The sequence below is a fragment of the Arachis ipaensis genome, chromosome B5 (assembly GCF_059453495.1).
Source record: "Arachis ipaensis isolate K30076 ecotype BB chromosome B5, ASM5945349v1, whole genome shotgun sequence".
NCBI lineage: Eukaryota > Viridiplantae > Streptophyta > Magnoliopsida > Fabales > Fabaceae > Arachis > Arachis ipaensis.
Window position 1 is genome coordinate 133,309,641 of NC_142440.1, and position 24,451 is coordinate 133,334,091.

The following is a 24,451-nucleotide window of genomic DNA, read 5'->3' on the forward strand; positions in this document are numbered from 1 at the left end:
GATTCTATTTTTCACTTGGTCCTTCCACGAAATTCATCCCTGCAGCGATGTCTGGTGGCAGTTCCTCACCCTACCATTGAAAAAGACAAAACAATGATACAAAGAATATAACCTAACACATTGTAATCCCTTACAATATCTGAATTTCAAAGTTAATCCAAAGATTCAAAAACTAAAAATTAGAATCTATGTCACAAACTAAAAATTTGCTATCTTAATCTCAATAATCATAATATATTTGCCTAACAGCATTGCAAGTGAAAAGTATCAAAATTCTACAAAAACTATCAACTATAGCTCATAACTCATAGCTAGGATGCACACATATATAATAGAATGGGAAAGAAAAAGAGGTCTATATATTAGCATGAGACCAGAACACAATATATAGGAGTATTAAAGTTGCACATTCATAAGCTAATTGAATAAAAAAGGAAGTCAATATATATTAGTTAGTTATTTTATATATATCTTTTCATATAGTTAGTTGTTTTTGGTGGATTCATTTAGAAGTGAAGGGATACTCATTTGTTTCTAGTGGTAGGTTCACAATTTTAACTATGTTAAGCTGACATATGAAACATAATTTTAACTATAGTAGATTCACAATTTTAACTATCTTGGAAATTATGCACTTTACGTAGGACCTGATCCATATGGTTCCTATTATACATGGAAAATATATATATAGCAACATTATTATTGTTTACATTTAATTCCTAACAAGATCTCAGGTTTAAATTACATGAATATAAAAAATAAATGTGAAGAGATTTATATATATGTATAGACTACTATATGCTCCTTATTGCTAATAAAGAACTTTTATCTACGTCAGACATAGATAAATACAAAAGTAAGCACATGAATATTTACCTTGCACCATAGGAACGGGTGTGCACCGGAGAAGAGAAGACGGGCCAGCAACAGGCCTGAACTGACGATGACGATGCTGGCAGAGACGGCAATGCGACAGGCAGCTCCTAGAGACCGAATTCTGAACCTGGAAATGATAGTTTAAACAATATATTGATCAAATATTTCAATATTGACTGGTGCTAAACTTATCACAAATGATCAAATAACCAACCATTTGGATACAAGGAGATTTAATGGAGATCTAAATTATGGTCTAGAGACTCAATTGGTTTGCTATACTAATCATCTCTGCTACTTTCAGAATCTCTTTTTCCTTCTGAGACAACAATGGCTTTCCAATTCTAACCTGAGAATTTAGTTGATCATTGATAGATTCAACTAGTCGTAGTTCAATGTTTAACATATTAAATATTTGACATCCGTTTGCCATGCCAAAAATCTCTAGCATACAATGTCAACACAGTAGTATTCTTGCGTTCAGAACCCCAAGAGCTAAATTTATTAGTTTATATATGATTTTTGATGAACTTGTTATACGTGAACATATTATTTGCCCATCTCAAGGACCAAAAACTTCTTGATTCAGTTCTTTGGTTTCAATTCTGAGAATTATTAGCAATTTGCATGATTTTACATTATTTTGACTTGTGCATATTAAAAGAGAAGAAGAACATGCCTGGCGTTGTGGCGGCAACATTTCACGGAGATACTGGTGCGTCTTGCAAGTCAGGATTTTGCTTCACCCCCTTTTGATTTGGCCATGAATGGTTGTGTTCGAAAAGTGTAAGTAATGACCAACATGTTTGGGTCTGTTCTGCTTCTCTCCACTTGTTTCCTTGTAGGGCAACCCTTTGTGCTGCTGCATCTATAGTAACCCCTACAACCCATACACAACAATAAAATAAATTAATGCCCAAACACCTCACAATACAAAAAGTAACTTCTTGCTTAAGGCCTGTGAATTTTGTTCATCATTCAATATAATAAAATAAAGTATTTAAAATTTTTTATTATTAACAACCTTAACTTGTGGTGAACTAAATCTATATAATAATAAAGTATTGACTAAAGAGAGATCAAATTTTTAATTATAAGTTAATTACCTTGGATATGGAGAACCTTTAATGGGTTTTTGACCGTATTTTCTCCAAGCCCATAGATCAGAGGGAACTACTTCCTCACCTTGTCTACTACTTGGTGACGCTGCTGTTGTAATACAAATTAACTTATTTACCTGACTTTTCCTGAAAAAGTTTCACAACAACAATAACTACTTTTTACTTTTTGATTAGTTATCTCATAAATCTAAATCTAATTCAAATAGACACAAGAGAATATCTCTTTGGTATAGCTAGTTATTGATAGAACAGGAGTCTTCAGGTGGTTTTGTGTGAAAAGTAGTACTAATTGAAAAGATAAGCTTACTTATTAATTAGTGTTGAAAGCTCCGTTAGTGATTATTGTTATAGTGACAGCCACAATATCCTACTAGCTTTTTACTTTTCATGTGGGTTAAATCCCATGACAAGCCTCCATCATCAACTCTTCAACCTCATTAATCCATTTATTAATCAATTATATATCACGAGGACAAAACCCATCATCATTTGAACAAGTATATATAATAATTAAAAAGAAAACCTATCTAACCGGGAAGTGTGATCCTCATCATGCATGAAAAGAATCAAAGTAAAAGAAAATGATCAAAATTAATTATTTAAAACAATCGTATCTGAGGTTCGCTTATTAACAGGAGCTGAGATCTGCACTACCACTGGTCCTGCGTTGTCCACCAAGCAATAAGCAGAAGAAGGCTAAATTGAAACCAAATCAAGAACAAAAGGCATAATGTGAACCAAAATTGAAATCTGAGACCAAATTGAAAGGGGGATTTTTCAGATGCCAATAATCTGAACTAAGAGTATGGGCATACCTAGGATCAGGACCAGAAAGAGGAGAGAGCAGATCGGCGGTGGATCCACTAGCAGGGGGAAGCACCACGCAACTGGTACTGACGGGCGGTGCTACACGGTGGCAAGGATTCACGATTGGAGATTTGTTTCGCGCCTCTGCTCCCGTTCTTGTTCGCACCAAGAAAATAGGAAAGAAAAAAACACAACTGAAGAATTAAGGATGAGCGCTTACCAGAGACGAGAAGACGAGCCAGCAGCAGGTACAAACCGACGACGATGACGACGAAGACAGGTCTGGGCTTGACAAAGAGGGAAGAGACGGCATCGCGACCAGCAACTCCGAAACAACCTTCTGGCGATGCAAGGAGATGCACAGACCTTCGATGGCGAGAGCTGCTACAGGCGAGGGCTGCTTAAGGTGAGAGCTTCCAAAGGCGAGTGCTTCAATGGTTGGAAGGTATAGGGAGTCAAGGCTGAGGGTTAGGGCTGGTGGGGAGTGTGTAACGAAGGAGAAGAGCGCGGTGAGTGATTTTTCAAAGGGGGAGTAGTATATATGATGGTCTTAGTATTTTATTAATAATAATAGGATCAAGGTCCTGATTAGCAGCGGTTGTTCAAGAAATAGCCGCTAATCAATCAGACTCTACGGCACATGATGTCAATTACTGCAATCTCTGATATTTGCGGCGGTTAGATAAACAGCCGGAATTTTTTGGCCGCTATTCTCCGCTTATCCTGTAGTGCCGACAAACTTCAAGTAGAGTTTTCAAAATAAAAGCAGGGCTGGTGGCCTATTTCGTTTTCATCTTAGTATTTTTTCTCTACAATGTCAATAAATATATTGTTATTCATTCATTATGATGGTGAAATAGTATATGATGAAAAATGTTCTATCATTTTTAAGTCTGGACAATCAATAATTACGTACATGACACCAGAAATTAACAGTCTAACAGTATTGAAGAATTTGATATTTCATTTTGTTGGGCAACAACACACGAGGAGAGTGAAAAAAATTTACTACAGATATCCGACCAAAGTAGATGACAATTTGATTTATAAAAGGTATGTTACAGTTGTCTTTGCTCTGTTGTTATTATGTTTATTAGACCACAGTTTTGAGAAATATTTCTATTGTTTTGAATTAGGTATCGGTTACGTGACGATGAGGACATACGTCTTATAAGGTCGTGGCACAACCGATGGATAAATGTTCATCTGTTGAAATTATCAGTGTTTCTCATTGAGTTGGGTGGATGAGGAACATCTGCAGATACTGTCGATGATAGTCCTTTAAGTGGAGTTGTTAGACAAAATATTAGAAGGATGATGGTTGATCTCAATATGCCACCTGAAGATAGTCAAGAATGCTCTAACGTTGAACTTGGTAATGCTGACATGATGGAAGATAATGTTGAAAGTCATGAGGGTTCTGCTATAAGAGATTCGATGATGGATCTGTATGAAGTTAACCCCGATAACGGACACGATGCTGATGATGAACCAACGGAAATTCCTGATGATGGTGACGAGGAAGAAGAGATGAACTACTACGGTGACACACAAATCGTTTTGACACAGCCTGCCATTTCTCGACCATATGATCGGCCAGATCACTTCTCCAAGTTGAATCTCGATGCAATAACTTCGGATTGGTCATTTACCCATGGAGGCCCCGAAGAGGATCCAAACAATGAGTTTGAAGTTGGACAACAATTTGAGAACAAGGAAGAAGTCATGTTGGCAGTTAAGAGGTACATCATCAGGAGGGCTATGGAGTATAAAATACTAGAGAGTGACTAGTTGAGATATGATGTATAGTGTATCCAGTTCGGGCTCGGTTGCTCTTGGAGCATACGCATAGCATACCACCGAAAGTAAGAAAAATGGCAGGTTAGGAGATACAATGGTCCTCATACTTGCATGCAAATATCCATGGGCTAAGACCATCGTAGGTTGGATTCAAAGGTGATTGCTCAACACATATTCACAATGGTTAAAGCAGATCCAACAATCAACATCAAGCTTCTGCAAGAAAGTATGGAGAATCACTTTGGTTACAAGGCGTCCTACAGAAAGGTTTAGCTTGCAAAGTAGAAAGTCATTGCTAGAATATATGGCAGATATACTTGCCCGGTAAAATTCATTTCAATGTCCTTAGTTATGTATAAAGTCACCATCTATATGTGCTAACTGTTGATGGATTTTCAGGTACTTGGGTGCAACTTATGGCACAACCTTGGCCTGGTTTAGTCGATACTGTCATGTTTCATCGGATTTTTTTTTGACGTTTCCACCGTATGTTGAGACTTTCAAACATTGCAAGCCACTTATTTCCATCGATGGCACCCACTTATATGGTAAATACGGTGGCACGTTATTGATGGCCATTACTCAAGATGGAAATACAAACATTTTGCCTATTGCATTTGCCGTTGTTGAGGGTGAGACGAAGGAGGCTTAGTCGTTCTTTCTTTCATATCTGCGGCAGCATGTGACACCACAACCCGGTACCTTAGTGATTTCAGACAGACACAAACCAATACCTGGCGTTTAGTGCCAGATGCCTCGTACTTCGTGCAAGCACTCTGTGAAGCTGGTGCTAAACGCCACGACTTGGCGTTTAGCGCCAGGTGCCTTGTAAAGTGTGCCAAAATCCTGCGCTAGTGGCGCTAAATTCCACTATCTGGCGTTTAACGCCAGGAGTCTAGAAACGCCAAGGATGCTCTCTGTTTGGTGGTGCTAAATGCCACTGCTCGGCGTTAGAGCCAGTAGCGCGTCCAAGTGCTCCACGGAAGGCTTTATTTGTTTTTCTTTAATTAATTTTTAAATTAGAAAAACATATTATTAGGGTTTGGAATTTTTATTTGAAATCAATTAAGATTAGATATAAAAAGAGAAAAGATTCAGCCCTTTGGGCTCTCTTCTCTTCGTCTTCTTCATTCGGTAATTTCATACTTTTTACTCTAGATTTTTCTCTGAGCCATGAGAAACTAAACCCTCATTGTTAAGGTTTGGAGCTCTGTTTATTTTAATGGATTAATACTATTGTTATTCTACTCTTAATCAATACACTGATTTAAATTTAAGGATTGGTTTCGTTCTTCATCCTAGAAATTAAAGTATATTGGAAGATAACTCTTTTTCTATTTGAATTCTTGTTGAATCTTGGAAAAGTTAAATCACTTGAATAACAGCTTAAAATCAATTCCTCACAATTCTCTAATCTCCTTTTTTTTAGGTGCTTAGGGCTTGTGTGGTTCTTAAACTAGAATTGGACTTGATTTTCTAATTTAAATTAAGTGACCAAAGAATTGGCGGTTGATTGAGTTAGATGAGATTAAATTACTAAGGAATTAGAGTTTAATCACTTAAAGTTTATCATGAATTGAATCGTTGCATGATTAAAGTAGTTGATAAGAATTATTAATCCGGAAATTTAAACATCTCCAAAATCTTATCTGTTTTCTCATACTATTTTCATCAACCCTTCATTACTTGCATTTTGAACTCTCTGATTTACTGCTTTATGCTATTTGAACTCGAAACCACTCAATTTAGCTTGTCTGACTAGTCTAATCACTCAACTATTGTTGCTTAATCCATTAATTCTCATGGGATCGACACACACTCACTTGAGTTATTACTTGGTACAACCTGATGCACTTGCCGGTTAGTTTGTGGTATTCAAAATTCTGCACCACCCGTTAAAATCCATAACATATGATAATACATGACAATGCAAGTTAATAAATATATATGAATCTTAGTATCATTAAAATTTAGCTGTGAACAAAGACTTTAACATTCATAATATTCACTATATTGACTATAGTGTTGAAATTAGAAAATAAAATACTACTTCTTAATATATATTGGCAAATTAAGAAGCAAAATATTTTTTATTTTAACTTAATTACATGTAAATAACATAATAAATATTATTTACAATAATTATAAATATTAATATTTATGTAATTTTGTTAAATATAATTATTATAAAAAATGTTATGAATACTCATCAATAAATTATATATTAATCACAATATAATATATAATGGAAGAATTTATATTATATGCAAATATAACTATAATCATCAAATAAATAAATCGAATAATATATAATATAATAGATTAAAAATGGTCTAATGCTCAACTATTTTGGTAATATTTGAAGTATCAAGTTCAAATCTTTCTCAAAGTAAAGTTTGTATTTGTTACGGCCCGGCCCAGGACTCTCGCGGGTCAACCCAACCCGAGCTCCACCCGGCCCGATCGCGCACCCTCCAGCCGACCCGGACACGCGTCCCGTACGGCTCACCCGCAGCTATGGGACAGCGTCCTTGAGAATATGGGCCTACCCTCCAGGGGAGCCCACTGCTGACATGTATATAAGGGGAAGATTGGCTCTTCCCCCGAGGTACGTCACATTCTTACACACCCTTATTCCGCCTGCACATATTCTGACAAGAGCGTCGGAGTGTCTTTGCAGGTGGCACCCCCCCTTCACACAAAGTACTCGGGACCTCGTGCCTCTCAGACTAGAAGACAGTGACCAGATGAGCCCCCTTCTATCACTCTGAATCTCGATCCGAACCGTCCGGTAACCGACCTACCAAACATTGGCGCCGTTTGTGGGAACGCACTCGTCCATGGATTTCGTGCTGGTCCAAACTGGGACAGGCTCCGAGGCAGCGCCTCCCGTGCTCGGGGGAGGCGCCGTTGCGGCGGAAACCCGGCAACAACAGAGGTCGCCCCCAAGGGGTGCGACGCAAACTTACGAGAGACGCCCCTTCGAGGGGACAGGCGACAACCACGCTAGGATAATGCAAGAGCTACGCCACAGAATGCAGGACTTAGAGCGCAGGCTAGCAGAGAGAGAGCGCGACCAACGCACCCCAGAGCAGAGCCCCACCCGTTCCCGTTCAAGGAGCCGCTCGAGGCGCACGCCCAGCCCCCAATACGAGTCGGAGAGCACTGAGGGACGGGTACGCCCCAGAAGAAGAAGTCAGGACCCCATCATCTACGCCCGACACGAAAGGCGGCGTGCGTCGAACAGGGGCGACGAGGAGGTGCGCCGCGAGAACGACGAGTCGAGAAGAACTGCCCGAGGACCCGTCATAATAGGAGCGACTCCTTTCCACCGTTACGTACTCGAGGTCCGGCTACCGAAACACTTCGACAAGCCGACGGACATGAAGTATGACAGAACGCAAGACCCCCTGGAACACTTGACGGCCTTTGAGGCCAGGATGAACCTAGAAGGAGTGGGAGACGAGGTCAGATGTCGCGCTTTCCCGGTCACCTTAGCGGGCCCGGCAATACGGTGGTTCAACAACCTCCCGCAAGGCTCGGTGACCTAATTCTCCGACATCAGCCACGCCTTCTTGGCTCAGTTCACGACTAGGATTGTCAAAGCCAAACACCCAATCAATTTGCTAGGGGTGACACAGAGACCCGGGGAGCCGACCAGGAAGTACCTGGACCGTTTTAATGACGAGTGCTTGAAAATTGACGGTCTGACGGACTCAGTGGCAAGTTTGTGCTTGACGAACGGGCTCTCGAATGAGGACTTCAGGAAACACCTCACCACAAAGCCCGTCTGGACAATGCAAGAGATCCAGTGCGTGGCCAAAGAATACATCAATGACGAGAAAGTCAGCCGAGTTGTGGCTGCCAATAAACGGCAGCCCGCCTACAACCAAGCCCGACACTTTGAAGGCAGAGAAAGACCAAAGGAGCACGCCGGGGATGGCGGTCCGAGTAAACCACCCAAACCGTTCCCCCGAGTTGGGAAGTTCACCAACTATACCCCCCTCACGGCATCAATCACTGAAGTTTACCAACAGATAGCAGAAAAGGGGATACTGTCGAAGCCCCGACCACTGAAGGACAGGACGGGAGGAAACAAGAACCTCTACTGCGAGTATCACAAGGGTTACGGGCACAAGACCCAAGACTGCTTCGACCTAAAGGACGCCCTCGAGCAAGCTATCAGGGACGGCAAACTCGCCAACTTCTCCTACCTTATAAGGGAACCAAGGAGACGCAACCGGGACCACGATGGCGAAGACAGATCCCGACCAACAAGGCGACGACAAGAACCAGAGGGTGACGACCACGGTCTCACGGTGGTAAACATGGTGACGGCCAGGAATACCGCCCCGAGGTCAAAATCGGCGCAGAAAAAAGATGCCAAGGTCCTAGCGGTCTCCACCTCATATGTTAGAAGTCTCAAGGGTCTCCCACCTATCTCTTTCGGCCCGGAGGACCAATGGTTTGACGAGGTGCCGGAAAGTCCGCCCATGGTCATCACGGCTAGGGTCAGAACTGGCCTCGTCAAACGAATCCTGGTAGACACGGGGGCAGACTCAAATATCATGTTTCAAAACGTTTTCGATGCCCTGGGATTGAGAGATTCCGACCTGACGACCCACCAACACGGTGTGGTAGGGTTAGGGGACCACTTCATCAAGCCGGATGGAATTATCACACTCCCGACCTCTGTGGGACAAGGGCAGAGACGGAGAACAGTCATGGCAGACTTTGTAATATTACGAGATTCCACGGCTTATAACATCATCCTAGGGAGAAAGACTATTAACGACCTGGGGGCAGCTATCAGTACGAAACTATTGGTGATGAAGTTCATCACCGATGACGGATCCGTGGGATCCCTCAGGGGCGACTTGGAAACGGCGGTCGCTTGCGACCACGCCAGCCTTTCTCTCAGAAAAAAATCCAAAGAAGCGTCAGGGGTCTTCCTGGCCGACCTGGATGCCAGGGTAGACGACAAACCCAGACCAGAGCCAGAAGGAGACTTGGAAAAGTTCAGAGTCGGCGAGGAGGACGATAAATTCACATTCATAAACAGAAACCTCCCCCATGAGATAAAGGAGCCTTTGATGGAAATGATCAGGGCCAATGCCGACCTCTTTGCCTGGACACCTGCTGACATGCCCGGGATAGATCCCCTAGAAGCGGGGTTCATCCGGGAACTGGACTACTCGACTTGGTTGTCGAATGTAGTTCTGGTTAAAAAACACAATGGGAGATGGAGAATGTGTGTGGACTACTCAGACCTCAACAAGGCTTGTCCCAAGGGCTGCTACCCCCTGCCTAATATTGACGCACTCGTGGACGCAGCGGCGGGGTACAGGTATCTAAGCTTCATGGATGCCTACTCAGGGTACAATCAGATACCGATGCACCGACCCGACGAGGAAAAAACGGCGTTCATAACGCCAGGGGGCATCTATTGTTACAAGGTAATGCCCTTTGGTTTAAAAAATGCTGGGGCCACATACCAAAGGTTGATGAATAAGATATTCAACGAACTCATGGGCAAAACAGTAGAAGTTTACGTGGATGACATACTCGCAAAGACCGAACGACCCGACGATCTCCTGAGCGACCTTAACGGCGTTTTCTCGTCCCTCCGGCAACACGGCATGAGGCTTAATCCGCTCAAATGCGCATTCGCCATGGAGGCCGGAAAGTTCCTGGGTTTCATGATCACTCAAAGAGGAGTAGAAGCCAATCCCGAGAAGTGCCAAGCGGTCCTTCAGATGAAGAGTCCGGGTTGCATCAAAGACGTCCAGAGACTTGCCGGAAGATTGACAGCTTTATCCCGTTTCCTCGGCGCATCGGCAGCAAGAGCCCTGCCCTTCTTCAATCTAATGAGAAAGGGAATGACGTTCGAATGGACCCCAGCGTGCGAAAAGGCATTCAACCACTTCAAGGAGATCTTGGCAGCACCACCAGTTCTCGGGAAACCCAGGGCCGGAGAACCGCTCTATCTCTACCTGTCAGTAACCGAGGAAGCGCTTGCCGCAGTCCTCGTTACAGAAGAAGCGAAGACCCAACAGCCCGTTTACTTCGTGAGCAGGGCACTCCAGGGACCAGAGCTGAGGTACAGCAAACTGGAAAGACTGGCGCTGGCGCTCTTAGTGTCCTCCCGAAGGTTAAGACAATACTTCCAGAGTCACCGTATAGTCGTGAGGACGGATCAGGCGATTCGACAAGTACTGCAAAAACCTGACTTGGCTGGTAGGATGATGACCTGGGCCATCGAGCTCTCACAATATGACTTACAGTTAGGGGTGGAAAAAGGCCAGGCGGCCTGCCAAGGGCCTGCAACCTGGCCTGTGTTTGGCCTGGCCTGGCCTGGCCTGTTATAAAATAGGTACAGGCCCAGGCTCTTTTAAAAGCCTTAATACATTAATAGGCCAGGCCCAGGCTCACTAATTAGCCTTATAGGCCTGTCAGGCCTGCCTGGGCCTGTTAAAATATAATTAAATATATAAATAATTATTTATTATTAATAAAATTATGAGATATTTTAAATTTATTATATTTTATTATAAATATTTTTGTATATTTTAAATATGTTAAAAGTTTAAAATTTTTTACAAATATTAAATATATGACATATTACATATAACTATTTTTATTAAAAAATAAATTTTTTAAATAATATTTTTATTTTTGTAAAAAGAAATTAGCAGGCCTTTTAACAGGCTTCAGGCCAGGCCAGGCTGAATAACAGGCCAGGCCTAGTACTTTATAAAGAGCCTATAACAGGCTGCAGGCCAGGCTCAGACCAATCAACTGTATGACAGGCCAGGCCTGTTAAGAGCAAAGCCTGGTCTGGCCTGGCCTGTTTCCACCCCTACTTACAGTATGAGCCCCGACATGCAATCAAAGCCCAGGCAATGGCAGACTTTTTGGTTGAGGTAACAGGGGACCCTCCCGAAGAAACGGGCACACGGTGGAGGCTTCATGTGGACGGAGCCTCCAACCAAACGTCCGGAGGAGCAGGGGTCATCTTAGAAAGCCCAACAGGGGTCAACTATGAGCAATCAACCAAGTTCGAGTTCCCAGTGTCGAACAACCAAGCAGAATATGAGGCTCTCTTGGGCGGACTAATGCTAGCTCGGGAAGTCGGGGCGACGAAGGTCGAAGTATGCAGCGACTCCCAAGTTGTCACCTCGCAGGTAAACGGAAGCTACCAAGCCCGGGACCCCCTCCTCCAAAAATACTTGGAAAAGGTTAAGGAAATGACAAGCCAGTTCCAGGAGGTCATCGTCCAGCACGTTCCAAGAGAAAGGAACACACGGGCAGACCTCCTGTCGAAGCTGGCGAGCACAAAGCCAGGATCGGGTAACCGGTCGCTCATCCAAGGCATGGTGAAGGAACCAACGGTCGCCCTCCACTTGACGAAGTCGAGCCCCTCATGGCTGGACCCCATCACCAACTTCCTAGAACTCGGCAAGTTGCCCGAAGATGAGAAAGCAGCCAAAGCTTTAAGAAGGGAGGCGGCCAGATATGCAATCATACAGGGACAACTATTCAAAAAGGGACTCAGCCAGCCCCTATTGAAGTGTTTGCACCCCGACCAAATGAACTATGTGCTTAGAGAAGTCCATGAGGGGTGTTGCGGACACCACATCGGGGGCAAAGCCCTAGCAAGGAAGCTCATACGAGCAGGATACTACTGGCCGACAATGATGAAGGACTCAAAGGAATTTGTCAGAAAATGCACAAAGTGTCAACAAAACGCCAACTTCCACAGGGCGCCGGCCTCCGAGCTAAGCTCGCTAACGACTACACGACCTTTTGCACAATGGGGAATCGACCTCCTGGGACCTTTCCCGGTCGGCCCAGGACAAGTCAAATACCTTATTGTCGCCATTGACTACTATACCAAATGGGTGGAGGCTGAACCACTAGCCACGATATCGTCCTCCAACTGTCGGAAGTTCATGTGGAGGCAGGTGATAACCCGTTTCGGTATCCCGGAGGTCGTTATCTCAGACAACGGGACCCAGTTCATAGACAAGAAGTTCATGGAATTCCTCTCTGGCCTAGGGATAAAGCAAAAGTTCTCCTCAGTAGAACATCCCCAAACAAACGGGCAGGTAGAGGCCGCAAACAAAGTCGTCCTTCTTGGTCTAAAGAAGCGCCTAGACAATAAGAAAGGAAGCTGGGCTGACGAACTCTCCTCCGTCTTATGGTCTTACCGGACAACCGAGCAAAGCGCTACGGGGGAAACTCCCTTTCGCCTAACATACGGGGTCGATGCGGTGATACCAGTCAAAATCGGCGAACCGAGCCCCCGACTACTACTCGCGGGCATGAGCGAAGCGGTCGAGAAAGACCTGATTGAGGAAACAAGGGAGATGGCTCACCTAACAGAAACGGCGCTGAAACAAAGAATAGCCCTGCGTTACAACGCAAAAGTCCTCAAACGAGATTTCGAGGAAAGGGACCTCGTCCTGCGACGCAACGACATCGGCGTCCCGACCCCAGGGGAAGGTAAGCTGGCGGTAAATTGGGAAGGTCCCTACAGGGTAAGGGAGGTACTCGGCAAAGGCGCTTACAAACTCGAAAGACTCGACGGCAAGGAAATACCCAGAACATGGAACGCAGGTAACCTAAAGAGGTTCTACTCATGATCCACCGGCTCACCGACCAGGGAGCCTAACCAGATAGTTGATATTTGCCCTATCCACATGTTAATTCATCTTGTTTACTTACTTTGACAAATACTTGCCCAGCTGACGATTAATTTTCACTTGTTCAAATTTTTTACTTGTTAAAATTTTCTTACTTCACATGTGTTTCACACGACTGATACCTAAAACGGCACCCCGGGATTGATCACCCCGGGAGCCAGACGGGTCGTAAGCCTTAACCAATTCGGTGACGACGCGACCAAATCGGTCCGAACCATTGCCAACGTAAAAACGGCGAGACGGGCACAAGAAATAAGCCCGCCCAGAATAAGCGGTAAGACAATAACGGCAACACGACCAGACAACAAAACGAGCGTAAATCATAAAGCAACCAAATGAGGATAACTTATAAAGTGTCAAAACATGGGACGGACAAGCAAATTGTTCAAAACAAACAAACGACAAATACACAAAGTTACAAGGAATCACTTCCTCGGCATATCTACAACCTTGCCATCTTGAATCATTTTGAAGACCCCAATAGCAGAGGTGTCGAAGTCGGGAGCCACAATCTTCATTTGAGCCTTCAAGGCATCCTCAGTCATAGTAATTGCATTCTTTCCCTGATCCTTGGTCGCTTTCAGCTTCTTTTTGAGCCCCTCAACTTCCGACCTAGCGACCTCGGCCAACGAGACAGCTTCGTCACGCTCTTTCTCCAACGCCGCCACCCGACCCTGGGCAGAGTTCAGCTGGCCCTCCAAGGTCATCTCCCGCTCGATTAGGCGGGCCACCGACTCGTCCGAAACTTTCAACTTCTCGGCAGCGGACGCCGCCTTCTCCTCCGAAACCTTGAGCTTCTCCGTCATTTCGGACAACTGACCTTGGAGCTGCTCAACTTGGACTTTGAAATCATTATTGGCTTTAACGGAGGAATCGAGCTTCCTCCGGAGAGCCTGCATCCCCGACAACTCGAACTCAGCCTTTCGGGCTATTACGGCCCCCCGGAGCAAAGTCCGATACATCCATCTAGCCTGCCCAGCCAGTTCAGTGCCAAGGAAATGTTCCTCCGTCCTGGGGATCAATTGGGAATCTATAAACCTTGTTGCATCAAAATTTCTCTCCATGATACTAAGGGCCCCCTCCGGGCTGGCTGACGACCTCCGCCTCTTGGGGGTGTGAATAAGCTCCACGTCATCATCTTCTTGGTGAGAAGCGGTTGAGTGCCCGCCAGTTGCCTCCTCGGGAACAGGGGAACCCTGATCCCCGATAGGCCTTTTCCCCGCCTTAACGGCCTCCCGAGAAGAAGCCTCACCCTGACCTTCAACCTCCACGGCCGGACCCTCTGACTTCCCGATCTGATCCTCCGCCTCCCCAGCATCCTTCTCCGCTTTCTCGTCGTCACTATCCTCAAAAAAGGTCTTCATCAAGTTTTCAAGTCCGACCACAGTGGCAGACATTTCCACTACAACAAACAACAAACGCGTTAGTCGTCAAAATGGATAAACGAAACAACAGTAAACGCAAAGACAAGCAAACAAGACAACTCACGGATATAGCTCCTGCCGGCCTCCCGTTCACCCATAAGAAGATGAGGGTTCACGGGGTTCTTTTCAAAAATAGCAAAAAGAACGTCAGCTATTTGCTTATCTACAGGTGACAACCTTTTGTACGTCACCTTGATAAAGGAATTCGACCCCGCCCCGAAACTCCAGTAAGTCGGGATAAGCCGCTCCCCCTCTAACGACAACCAAAAGGGATGACGACCTCTGACGGGGCGGACTTTGAAATACTTATCTTTGAAACCATGGTAGGAGTCCTCGAAGAGGCCAAATATTCTCCTACCCTGGCCAGAACGGAAAGAGAGAAATCCTTTCCTCGCCTTCCCCTGCTTGGAAGGGTTGGTGAGGTTGAAGTAAAAGAGGAAGACGTCCACTGACACCGGCAGCTCTAGATACTCGCAAACCATTTCGAAACAGTGGATCGAGGCCCAATTGTTCGGATGAAGCTGAGAGGGGGAGACGGATATCCGGTTTAGGAGTGCCATTTGAAACTCAGAGAACGGTATCCGGACGCCAACTTGTGTGAACATGGACTTGTAAAACCAAATCCAATCAGGGACGCGAGGAGAATGGAAGTTGAGCTCATAAATACGCTCGTGGGGGGCAGGAACAACGGTCTCATAATTGGCCTCCTCGTCCGTCCCCCCACACAAGTGACCGGCTCGCCGGAACTCATTCAACTCATCCAAATCCATTTGGTTGGGCGATGCCTTTATATCGTCAGTCACCCAGGCGTACGGGTCGTAGGCCGCGCCAGATCCGGAAGATCGGGAGACGATGCGAGGCATACCTACACCCACCAATCCGTTAGTCTATGAGGTCGGGAGTCCATAAAAACTCAAGAGCTACACCCTTTCAACTTTGTCACGACCAAATACGGTTAAAACCTAAGCCTATCGCACAAGTCACCTGAAAACCTACCCCGGAATGGTACCCCTCCCATAATTCATCTACCCCAACGTTGGAAAGCCATCAGGCAAAGGTAAACAGAAACAGCAACTACGCAACAATAAGGCACAATATAAACACAAGAGAATAAGAAACAAGAAGTTACCTGAAATGGCTGTAGGAACTGGAGTGTGAAAGAGAAGCACAAGATAGCTCGGGCGAGAAAATTTGGATGTCAGGGAGAAAAGATGATGAAAATGGCAAGAGTGGGAGAAAAAGAAAAAAGAAACTGTTTAAAAACCACCACGAGAAGCGCGAAAGAAAACAGGGGCGAAACGGTCTTTACGCGCGGAGTTTTTTCAAAACCATTATGAGCATTTAATGCTCAGCGCGAAGATCGAAGCAACGAACGAACGCCTCAGCAGACCAAGGGACACGCGCACAAGAGACGTGCCCCTCTTACGGTCAGCCGACTCAACGACAACGCACGATCAAGGACATCACGCGCCACCGATCGCCCTCACGACCCTCACTGGCGCGTCGGGGGCACTGTTACGGCCCGGCCCAGGACTCTCGCGGGTCAACCCGACCCGAGCTCCACCCGACCCGGTCGCGCACCCTCCAGCCGACCCGGACACGCGTCCCGTACGGCTCACCCGCAGCTATGGGACAGCGTCCTTGAGAATATGGGCCTACCCTCCAGGGGAGCCCACTGCTGACATGTATATAAGGGGAAGATTGGCTCTTCCCCCGAGGTACGTCACATTCTTACACACCCTTATTCCGCCTGCACATATTCTGACAAGAGCGTCGGAGTGTCTTTGCAGGTGGCACCCCCCTTCACACAAAGTACTCGGGACCTCGTGCCTCTCAGACTAGAAGACAGTGACCAGACGAGCCCCCTTCTATCACTCTGAATCTCGATCCGAACCGTCCGGTAACCGACCTACCGAACAGTATTTTTATCAAGTTTATTTGAATTGTAAAATCCACTGATCCAACCTGAAAAAAGGTTGTATTTTTTATCAAGTTTATTTAAATTGTGATGAAATCCAATGACCTAGCGTGGAAAAAAAAAATTACAATTCGGCTAGTATAAATCATTCAGTCGTTTCATCGTTTTCTTGCATGCCGTCTTTTCTTTCCCTTTTTTTAATTCAAAAAATAAAAATTTATGAAAATTATGGAAAGTTATGCCAATATGAAAAATAACTACTATATAATTTGAGAAGATTTTTTGGAGAATATTATTCATTATTTTTTCTTCTCATGGTGTGTTAATTTTAATTACAATAGTTTTATCTTTTATTCCAAAATTCATATTATGCATTTGTTTTTTAAAAACAATTGATCAAATAGCTGCAGAGACAGCAGATTGATTAATTTTTGAAATGACAAGACAAGAACAATTTCTTTATGAGAAAGTTTAGGGTCAGTAGATTTTATAGTTTTTAGTCATTAATTAATCATTAATAATATTTTTAATGGTGTGAAATTGTATCTAATGGTATAGAATCATTTAATTTTTTTTTAATGGTTAAGTGTTGGCCAAAATTTAATAAAAGTACTGACCCTAACACTCCACTTTTTTTATTTTGATACCACATGTTAGTTATTTCATAAAATTAATAATTTACTACCTCCAGCTATTGACAATAATTTTTAATCTAAATTTAAAATTTTAAATTCTTAAACTACTAAATTTGAATGGAACCAGAATGTGTGTTATAATGATTAGAATTAGAGATCTAAAATATATTTTTTATGAACAATTCTCTCTATCATAAAACTAACAAAACTGCCAATATAATTAACTAATACAATTCTTTAATAATTATAATATCACCCAAACTAATTTTTATATTAATAAATTAAAAGACAAATATAATAAAATTCTAACGGAACTTCACTGCTTGATGGTTTAATATGCGGTTGCTTAAGTGATTTGGGAATGGGTAAATAAATTTTCATCTGGTAGTTGTCCTCAACGAGGAAGCTCTCATGAAATTCTATTGTTGTTTGCACACTTAGGACTTGTGTGTCCCTTTCGTTGTTTATTTATAATTAATTCTGGTTTTGATTTTCTTGTCTAATAATAATAATAATGTGTCCTAAGTCCTAACTAGGAAGCAAGTAATGTATGGTTTGATTAGCCACTATTTATCAAGTTACAAAATACAAACATAGCTGTAGTAACTATGGTCCTCAATAAGCATGAGAGTAACCAACATAATTCAACCTGGGACGAATACTATGGTGACTGTACTTGGGATCCCCATAATCCACAGCTTTTATAACCATAGCTTCACGCCTCCCATCGTGTTCTTGAACTGCGCCAAACACGATCTCATTCGGCTCGCGGTTCGGCTCGTAGTAGCCTTGTGGGGTGTTGGCTGTTGTTGTTGATGAAGAGTAGCGTGTTTGAATTTGATGATGCTGCTGGTGTTGTTGAATCTGATGGTGCTGAAGCTTAGGATGCTTATATTGATGATGTGGCGGTTGTTGTTGTTGATGTTGATGTTGAGGATCACCCTCATCATAGTCACCTCCATTATTATCATCATCCCATTTGTCCAAATAATTAGTATTAGGCCTAATTGGTTTCGAGTTCTGTGGCTTCTCAATCTCATTGTTATTATTGGTAACAAAAGGGTATGTTGTTGTTTTTCTATTATGTGTTGGTGTTCTTGTTTCTAATGGTGGAGGAGGTTCATCTTCATTTGGAATCACATAGCTCTCTTGCACTGGCCATGATTGATGATGGGTCCTGTATTGTTGTTGGTATTGAGGATGATGATGATATTGACGAAGTTGTGAAGATTTGTTCCTTTTGGATGATGATGATGATGATGAGAATAAGCCACCTAAGATTTCAGCCATGGATGTGCCTGAGTTGAGGAAGAGTCTTCCAATGGACACAAAGAAGCCTTCTTGTTTCTCGAATTCGTCGTCATCTTCACTTGGGATCAATGGAGGCCTTACTGAGTTTGGAGGAAGCCTTTGATGTGGTGGAGGTGCTGTGCCTTTCCTTAATGGAGGCCTTGGATCCTGAAAATGAAACAATAATATTATGCTGATTATAACGTGTTTAATAGGGTCAGTACTAAGCGAACGGGTGAGCTAACTACTCGATCAATGTTAGTTTTGGCAGCTATTTATTATAATGCAATATATTTGGGACAAGAGTATAATTTAAAACATTGCATATTTCCATAATTTTTTGGGTGAAAATTTTGTAATATGGACCTTGTAAACATTCTACTTACGGAAAAAAAAAATGTAAAAAGAATAATAACAAACAGGAAGAATTTGCATAGTAAGGATGAGTGCAGCAGGTGAACGAAAAAATGAATGCAATTATGAAAAATTGAATAAACTTTCTAACCATGAAGAGAAAAGATAACTGAAATTTATAAATATTCTAAATTGTCATAATGGTAAATGTGAAAGCAGAGCATAATGTAATAGAAGAAAAATCATTAGCACATGTATGTGTTTTACTTACATCATGAGAAGAAAACATTGCTCTCACTCTCCACTGCAGTAATGCTAGCATATAGCCAAAGAATCCAGCAGCAAGAAGCACCACTATTCCTACAATTTTTATATCAAAATATTAAAAACATAAATATATATAAAAAAATAAATTCCCAATCTCACTCCCCACCCGAAAAATACCAAAAATAAGGTTTGTTTAGTGATACCTAAGTGGAAACTAGCATCATAGTCATCGGAAGAAGAAGAATCAGTATTACAATCATCATGGTGGAGTTGAATTTCTCTAATTGCTTGGTTTCCACGATCCACCACCAAAAGGGAGCAGCTGCTACCAACATACTTTACATCAAAATCATTTGAAAATTTTGCATCTTCACTTGCACCATCAACATGCCCTCTTGATTGCCCCCATTTTCCACCACCCGCAATGGTTGTAACCCCTTCATGCATATTATAAAATCACTGTAAATACAGAGGCTAGTAACCAAATTTTTGGTAAACCTAGAAGAGAAAAACATGAACACCAATCTCCTGTGGTACACATGTCTTATCTTAAAGACAACTCCAATTCAAAACCTTAAAGTAATAAATTAATGGGTCTCTCATCTTATAAATTCTTCGCTCTTTTTACTTTACTTTCTTCAATATAAAACTAATTTCATACACTATTTCTCACACTTGCAACATTAACACATATAAGTCAATTTATGTTTGTGCTTATATTAAGGTAGTTAAAACTCTGATTAACTCATAAAATCTTTTGATATTATAATTTTGAATAAGTCAATTTACTGTGATAATTTATTAGATCATACGATTTTAGATTCAAACCGGTTACCATTTATGTTTAACATTTAAAGGTATGTCGTTGACCAATAAATTGTTATATGCACAAGATAGGATTCAAACTCCCTACAGTTACTTAATTAAATGAGTGAACTAACTACTTGACTAACTTATTTTAACTATTTTGATGCATATGTAAAATTTAGAACGTAAATCCTAGTTTATACCTTGATCAGTGATTTTTCTGATGGCCATATTCATAGTGTCAGCAACGTAAATATTTCCACTGTCATCCACTGTAAGCCCTTTAGGGTGATTCATTCTGGCGTCTCTAAGTCTCCCATCTATGTGTCCAATATACCCTTCACTTGATCCAGCAAGAACTTTGGGCCTGCCATCTGCATATACTTTTTCCATTAATCAACCATAAAAAAAAAAAAAATTTATCTTTAAGAACCTCAAAATTACAAATCAAATTTGTAGGGACCAGGAAAAATTGAAAAAAAAAAAAGGTAAAGAAGGACTATAGTTGTAAATTCTGTATCTTTTTTATTTTCTAGTACCTTCCCTCCCTATTTTTATTGTAATGCATGATTTAGTTTTATTTTGTACGGGTAGTACAGCTAAAAGATATGTTATACTCTTTATTTGTACTACTTTAATATATTTTATTTTATTTTATATTTGTGAATAAGGTATATTATTGTACTTTAAAAAGTGGAGTCTTGCACTTAACAAAAGCTCACCAAGCGTCTTTGCTTTTCTCAGCTGAATCAAAAGGTTTCCCATGCAACAAGTTAAGTCCTCGTACAAACTAAGGAAAAAAAATTTAACCAGCAGAAAATCTTAAAGGATACACTTGTCTTGAATGTTGAATGAATCTGTATTTTGGGACCATGAAGCAAAGAAGAAAAAAGACACAAGAATGATTAAACACTATAGCTGTTTAATTCTGTCATTGTCTTGAAAATAAAAATGAATATCGCAGACCAAGAATAACCAAATTGAATGACAATTTGAATAAAGCTATGAAGGTATACAAAATCTTCAAACTTAGATAAATTTCAAAATTTAACATGAAAAAAAATGTTTGTGCGACCCATTTTGTGTAGAAAAATTCTTAGGTGCTCTTATTGAAAATCATAATGTTCACATCGATTATTGCTTGAATGACAAGTCATTAATGAAAATTTATAACCATGTCACTTTAACGTATCTGGTATAAATTGATTAAAGGTGAAAGCACCTAACAACGACTCATTTAGAATAAAGAAGCTTACATCGAGATATTGGGACAGGAATCTTGTAGAGATTACTGTTCTCTGAATCCAGAACTAGGAATTCACCATTTGGAGATACTTCAACTGAGTAAGGCTCAACTCCAAGCTTAGTTCCATCAAATATAGTCTCCACAGTGTAGCCACCTTCGAATTTCACCATGGACCTTCCATGTTGTTGCACTATGAAGATCAGAAATTAAACCATTGAAAATATCTATCTTAAAATAAAAAGAAAAAGAACTCATCAAAGGAATGAAATTGAAGACCACTCTGTATATATACCTGGTTTATTAGAAGATGTGGATTTTAGTGACCATAGCCATTTAACAAGCGCCGAAACCGCATTGGACACAAAGCCAGTAACAATCTCTGCATGATGTTGTCACATGAATTCCCATAGAACAAAACAACAAAACAAGAATTTTTCAAAAGAAATTAAGAATTGTTGCACTTACTAGCAGGTGGTAGTGGTGCTGCTGAAGCTGAAGAGAAGAGGGTAGCAGGTAAAATCACCAAAGAAAAAATCAGAAAAAGCCAACTCCTCCTATAACCCATTCTTGTTCCTTATTTTTATCAAATGTTACATACTCATATGTGTATTATATATGCTAAGCTATAAGGTGCGCATTTTTTATGAAATTAAATTCCAATAAAGTATTATTAGAGAAAGAGAAGACAAAGGGCATCAATGTAGTATTCTTCTTCACATGAATCAGCACGAACCGACATTCACAAGAAAACGTAACAATCAAGAGAGAATACTCTAAAAAGGAGGATTCAGATTTTGCAGAGGAGGCAGATTGTAGAACTGATGGTGAGATGCAATCATATAGAATTTGTGTTTATTGATTGTCGTGTCCTTTTAGTATATCTTGTACTTGTACATGTCTATCTCCACAAAAACTTGAATGTGCGAGTTTATTTCTCAGTTCAAGTTTTCGGTCCCATGGTATAAAAAGGGTAAAGCCAAAAAAAGGAGTAAGATGTTAAAGTTTAATACTTATACAAAGTTTGCAATTATTTTGATTTGATTGGTTTCTGGAGGGAAATTCTATTGATTTCCATTCCTTTTATTAAATATTTTGAGTGGAAGAGTTCAGGTTCAATCTGATAATGCACAATATGCATTACATATTTACGTAGTTTTTATGTACTAGTTAATGATGGCCCCCAATGTGGCTTTGCGTTCTCTATTTAGTTGGTTCAATCAAGCAGTTTGTTTATTTCATATAAAGGAGTGAAATTTCTTATTTTTGTTTTCTTAATTGATATTAATATTATTAAGTATATTTTTTTATCATTTAATACTTTTTATTAATATCCCAAATCAGTCTCAAAGAATTTTTAGAAGAATAATTTAATCTTCAACAAATTTTATTTCCTAATCTTTTATTTTGTTAGACATATCAATTTTCACTTCAAATTTTGATAAAAAAAATAATAAACAAATTAAACCCTATCAATATTTAGTAAAAGACATACACTCTCTTAATATAAACGAGTAATATAATATAAAAATTGATTTGTCTAATAAAATAAAAATTAAAAAACTGATTTGGTGATTAAAATTTGTTGAAAACTAAAATGTCTCGCTAAAAAATTTTTTGAAATTGATTTGAGGTATTACTCAATATTTTTTAGAGGAGTTTTTTTGAAATAAATTAAAATAATTTTTTTAGTTTCCAAAACAAATAAAGCATCTTTAATTAGGCAAATCCATTTTTTTTTGCTAGAAGTAGTTTGCTTAGACGTGGTTCCCACCTAAAAAAAAATCATTTTTATGGATAACTAGAAAAATTTAAAAATATATTTTTTTAATATATTAATTTTATAATTTAAAATATAAAATTTGTATAAGATATAGACCATCCAATTCAATTTAACTAGTAACAAAAAATATCGATTTTTTAAAATCGATTTAAATCATACTATAAATATCTTTTTATTTAAATGATTATATTTTTATACTTATAAATACTTATATTTTATTATTTTTAATTATAACTTTTTTATGTTGTCAAATAATCTCTCACCATCAAATATATTCTTTTATATATTTTCACTTAGCCTCATTTTTTTCACATTAGAGAAAAAAAAATAAAAGGATAACTTTCTTTCTTATATAATAGTAGTGTTGAGTTAATTAATCTCGAGTTTGGGGATGTTCCTTAAGACGATTCCATGCATATATAGAAAAAATAGAAATAAAAATCATGTTCCTTAATTCAATATGCCTTACTTTAGTTTGTTCCGTTTCTTGCATATATACTTGCTTTGCTAGCAAAGCCAAATTTTTATTCTTAGATTATAAATGTTATCTAGAAAACGAAAGTTTAAATAAATAAAAAGACTAGTTATGTTATGGATCCGACATTTCTCAAGTATTAGGATAAACTATTATTTTAATTTTTAATATTTAAGTTAAATTTTAATTTGGTTTTTAATATTTTAAATATTTTATTTTAATTTTAAAAAATTTTAAATAAATTTAATATTATCTCAAAGTTAAAGTTGACATAAATAATGAACATATTTAAAAGTTAATATAACATTTAATTTTAATATGTAAATAAAATTAATTTATTAATAATTACTAATATAAATTTTTTGTTAATTATTTGAGTCAAATTTAATAGTAAGATAATATTAAATTTATTTAAAATTTTTTAAAATTAAAATAAGATATTTAAAATATTAAAAATTAAATTAAAATTTAATGTATTATTATTTGGTCAGATTGGTCATAAAAGAGAGTTGGATCAAATTGTTTAAGAGAACCAAAGCAAAGAGATGGCTCTCTTTTTTCTCTTGATCTTCTCTTTTTGTTACTTGTCATTGATGCTAATCATGTACTTTTATTGTTGGATTTCCCCCTCAAATTTTTAAGTTATAGAAGTTCTATTTTTTGGAGTGATACAATATTTTGGATTTTGATGCAAATGTTTAAATGTGCGTGCTTTCACAATGGGAATTTTCTTTTACAGATTCTTAGAATTTAATTTTCATTTCCTCTTTTTTTTCTTTTTTTTTTCTTTTGGTCAATCTTTTCCTTTTTCTTCTTCTTCCTCTCTTTTTTTTCATTATAAATCATGGCGATGAGGCTTTTTGGTGTAATTTATTTGTTTCAGGATCAAAGAGTATATATTGAATTTGAATAATTTAATTGTTGAAAAGAAAGAGCAAGAGACTCT

General features: G+C 40.0%; 1 protein-coding gene across 2 annotated transcripts; it reads right to left on the reverse strand.

The window, feature by feature from the left end:
- Nucleotides 1-17,732: 17,732 nt before the first annotated feature.
- On the reverse strand, nucleotides 17,733-22,225 carry LOC107644000 (uncharacterized). 2 transcript variants are annotated; one of them, XM_016347765.3, is made up of 7 exons: nucleotides 21,716-22,225; nucleotides 21,543-21,629; nucleotides 21,261-21,440; nucleotides 20,208-20,378; nucleotides 19,401-19,634; nucleotides 19,202-19,290; nucleotides 17,733-18,744 (listed from the first exon to the last, which is right to left on the reverse strand). In XM_016347765.3, exons 1-7 carry the CDS (start codon nucleotides 21,813-21,815, stop codon nucleotides 17,902-17,904), a joined length of 1,704 nt encoding a protein of 567 aa, XP_016203251.1. In that variant the 5' UTR covers nucleotides 21,816-22,225; the 3' UTR covers nucleotides 17,733-17,901. The 2 variants fall into 2 exon arrangements, with proteins under 2 accessions (XP_016203251.1, XP_020980062.1); XM_021124403.2 differs by lacking the exons at nucleotides 21,543-21,629; nucleotides 21,716-22,225 and adding an exon at nucleotides 20,727-20,861 and having other exon boundaries at nucleotides 21,261-21,393.
- Nucleotides 22,226-24,451: the final 2,226 nt, after the last annotated feature.

What these genes read in the sequence shown, in the direction of transcription:
- LOC107644000 (XM_016347765.3), bottom strand. Translation starts at nt 21,815, where the DNA reads ATGGGTTATAGGAGGAGTTGGCTTTTTCTGATTTTTTCTTTGGTGATT. An exon ending in CAGAAAAATCACTGATCAAG is followed by an intron (nt 19,635 to 20,207) that starts GTATAAACTAGG and finishes ATATGCATGAAG; the next exon opens with GGGTTACAACCATTGCGGGT. An exon ending in TGATGCTAGTTTCCACTTAG is followed by an intron (nt 19,291 to 19,400) that starts GTATCACTAAAC and finishes TAAAAATTGTAG; the next exon opens with GAATAGTGGTGCTTCTTGCT.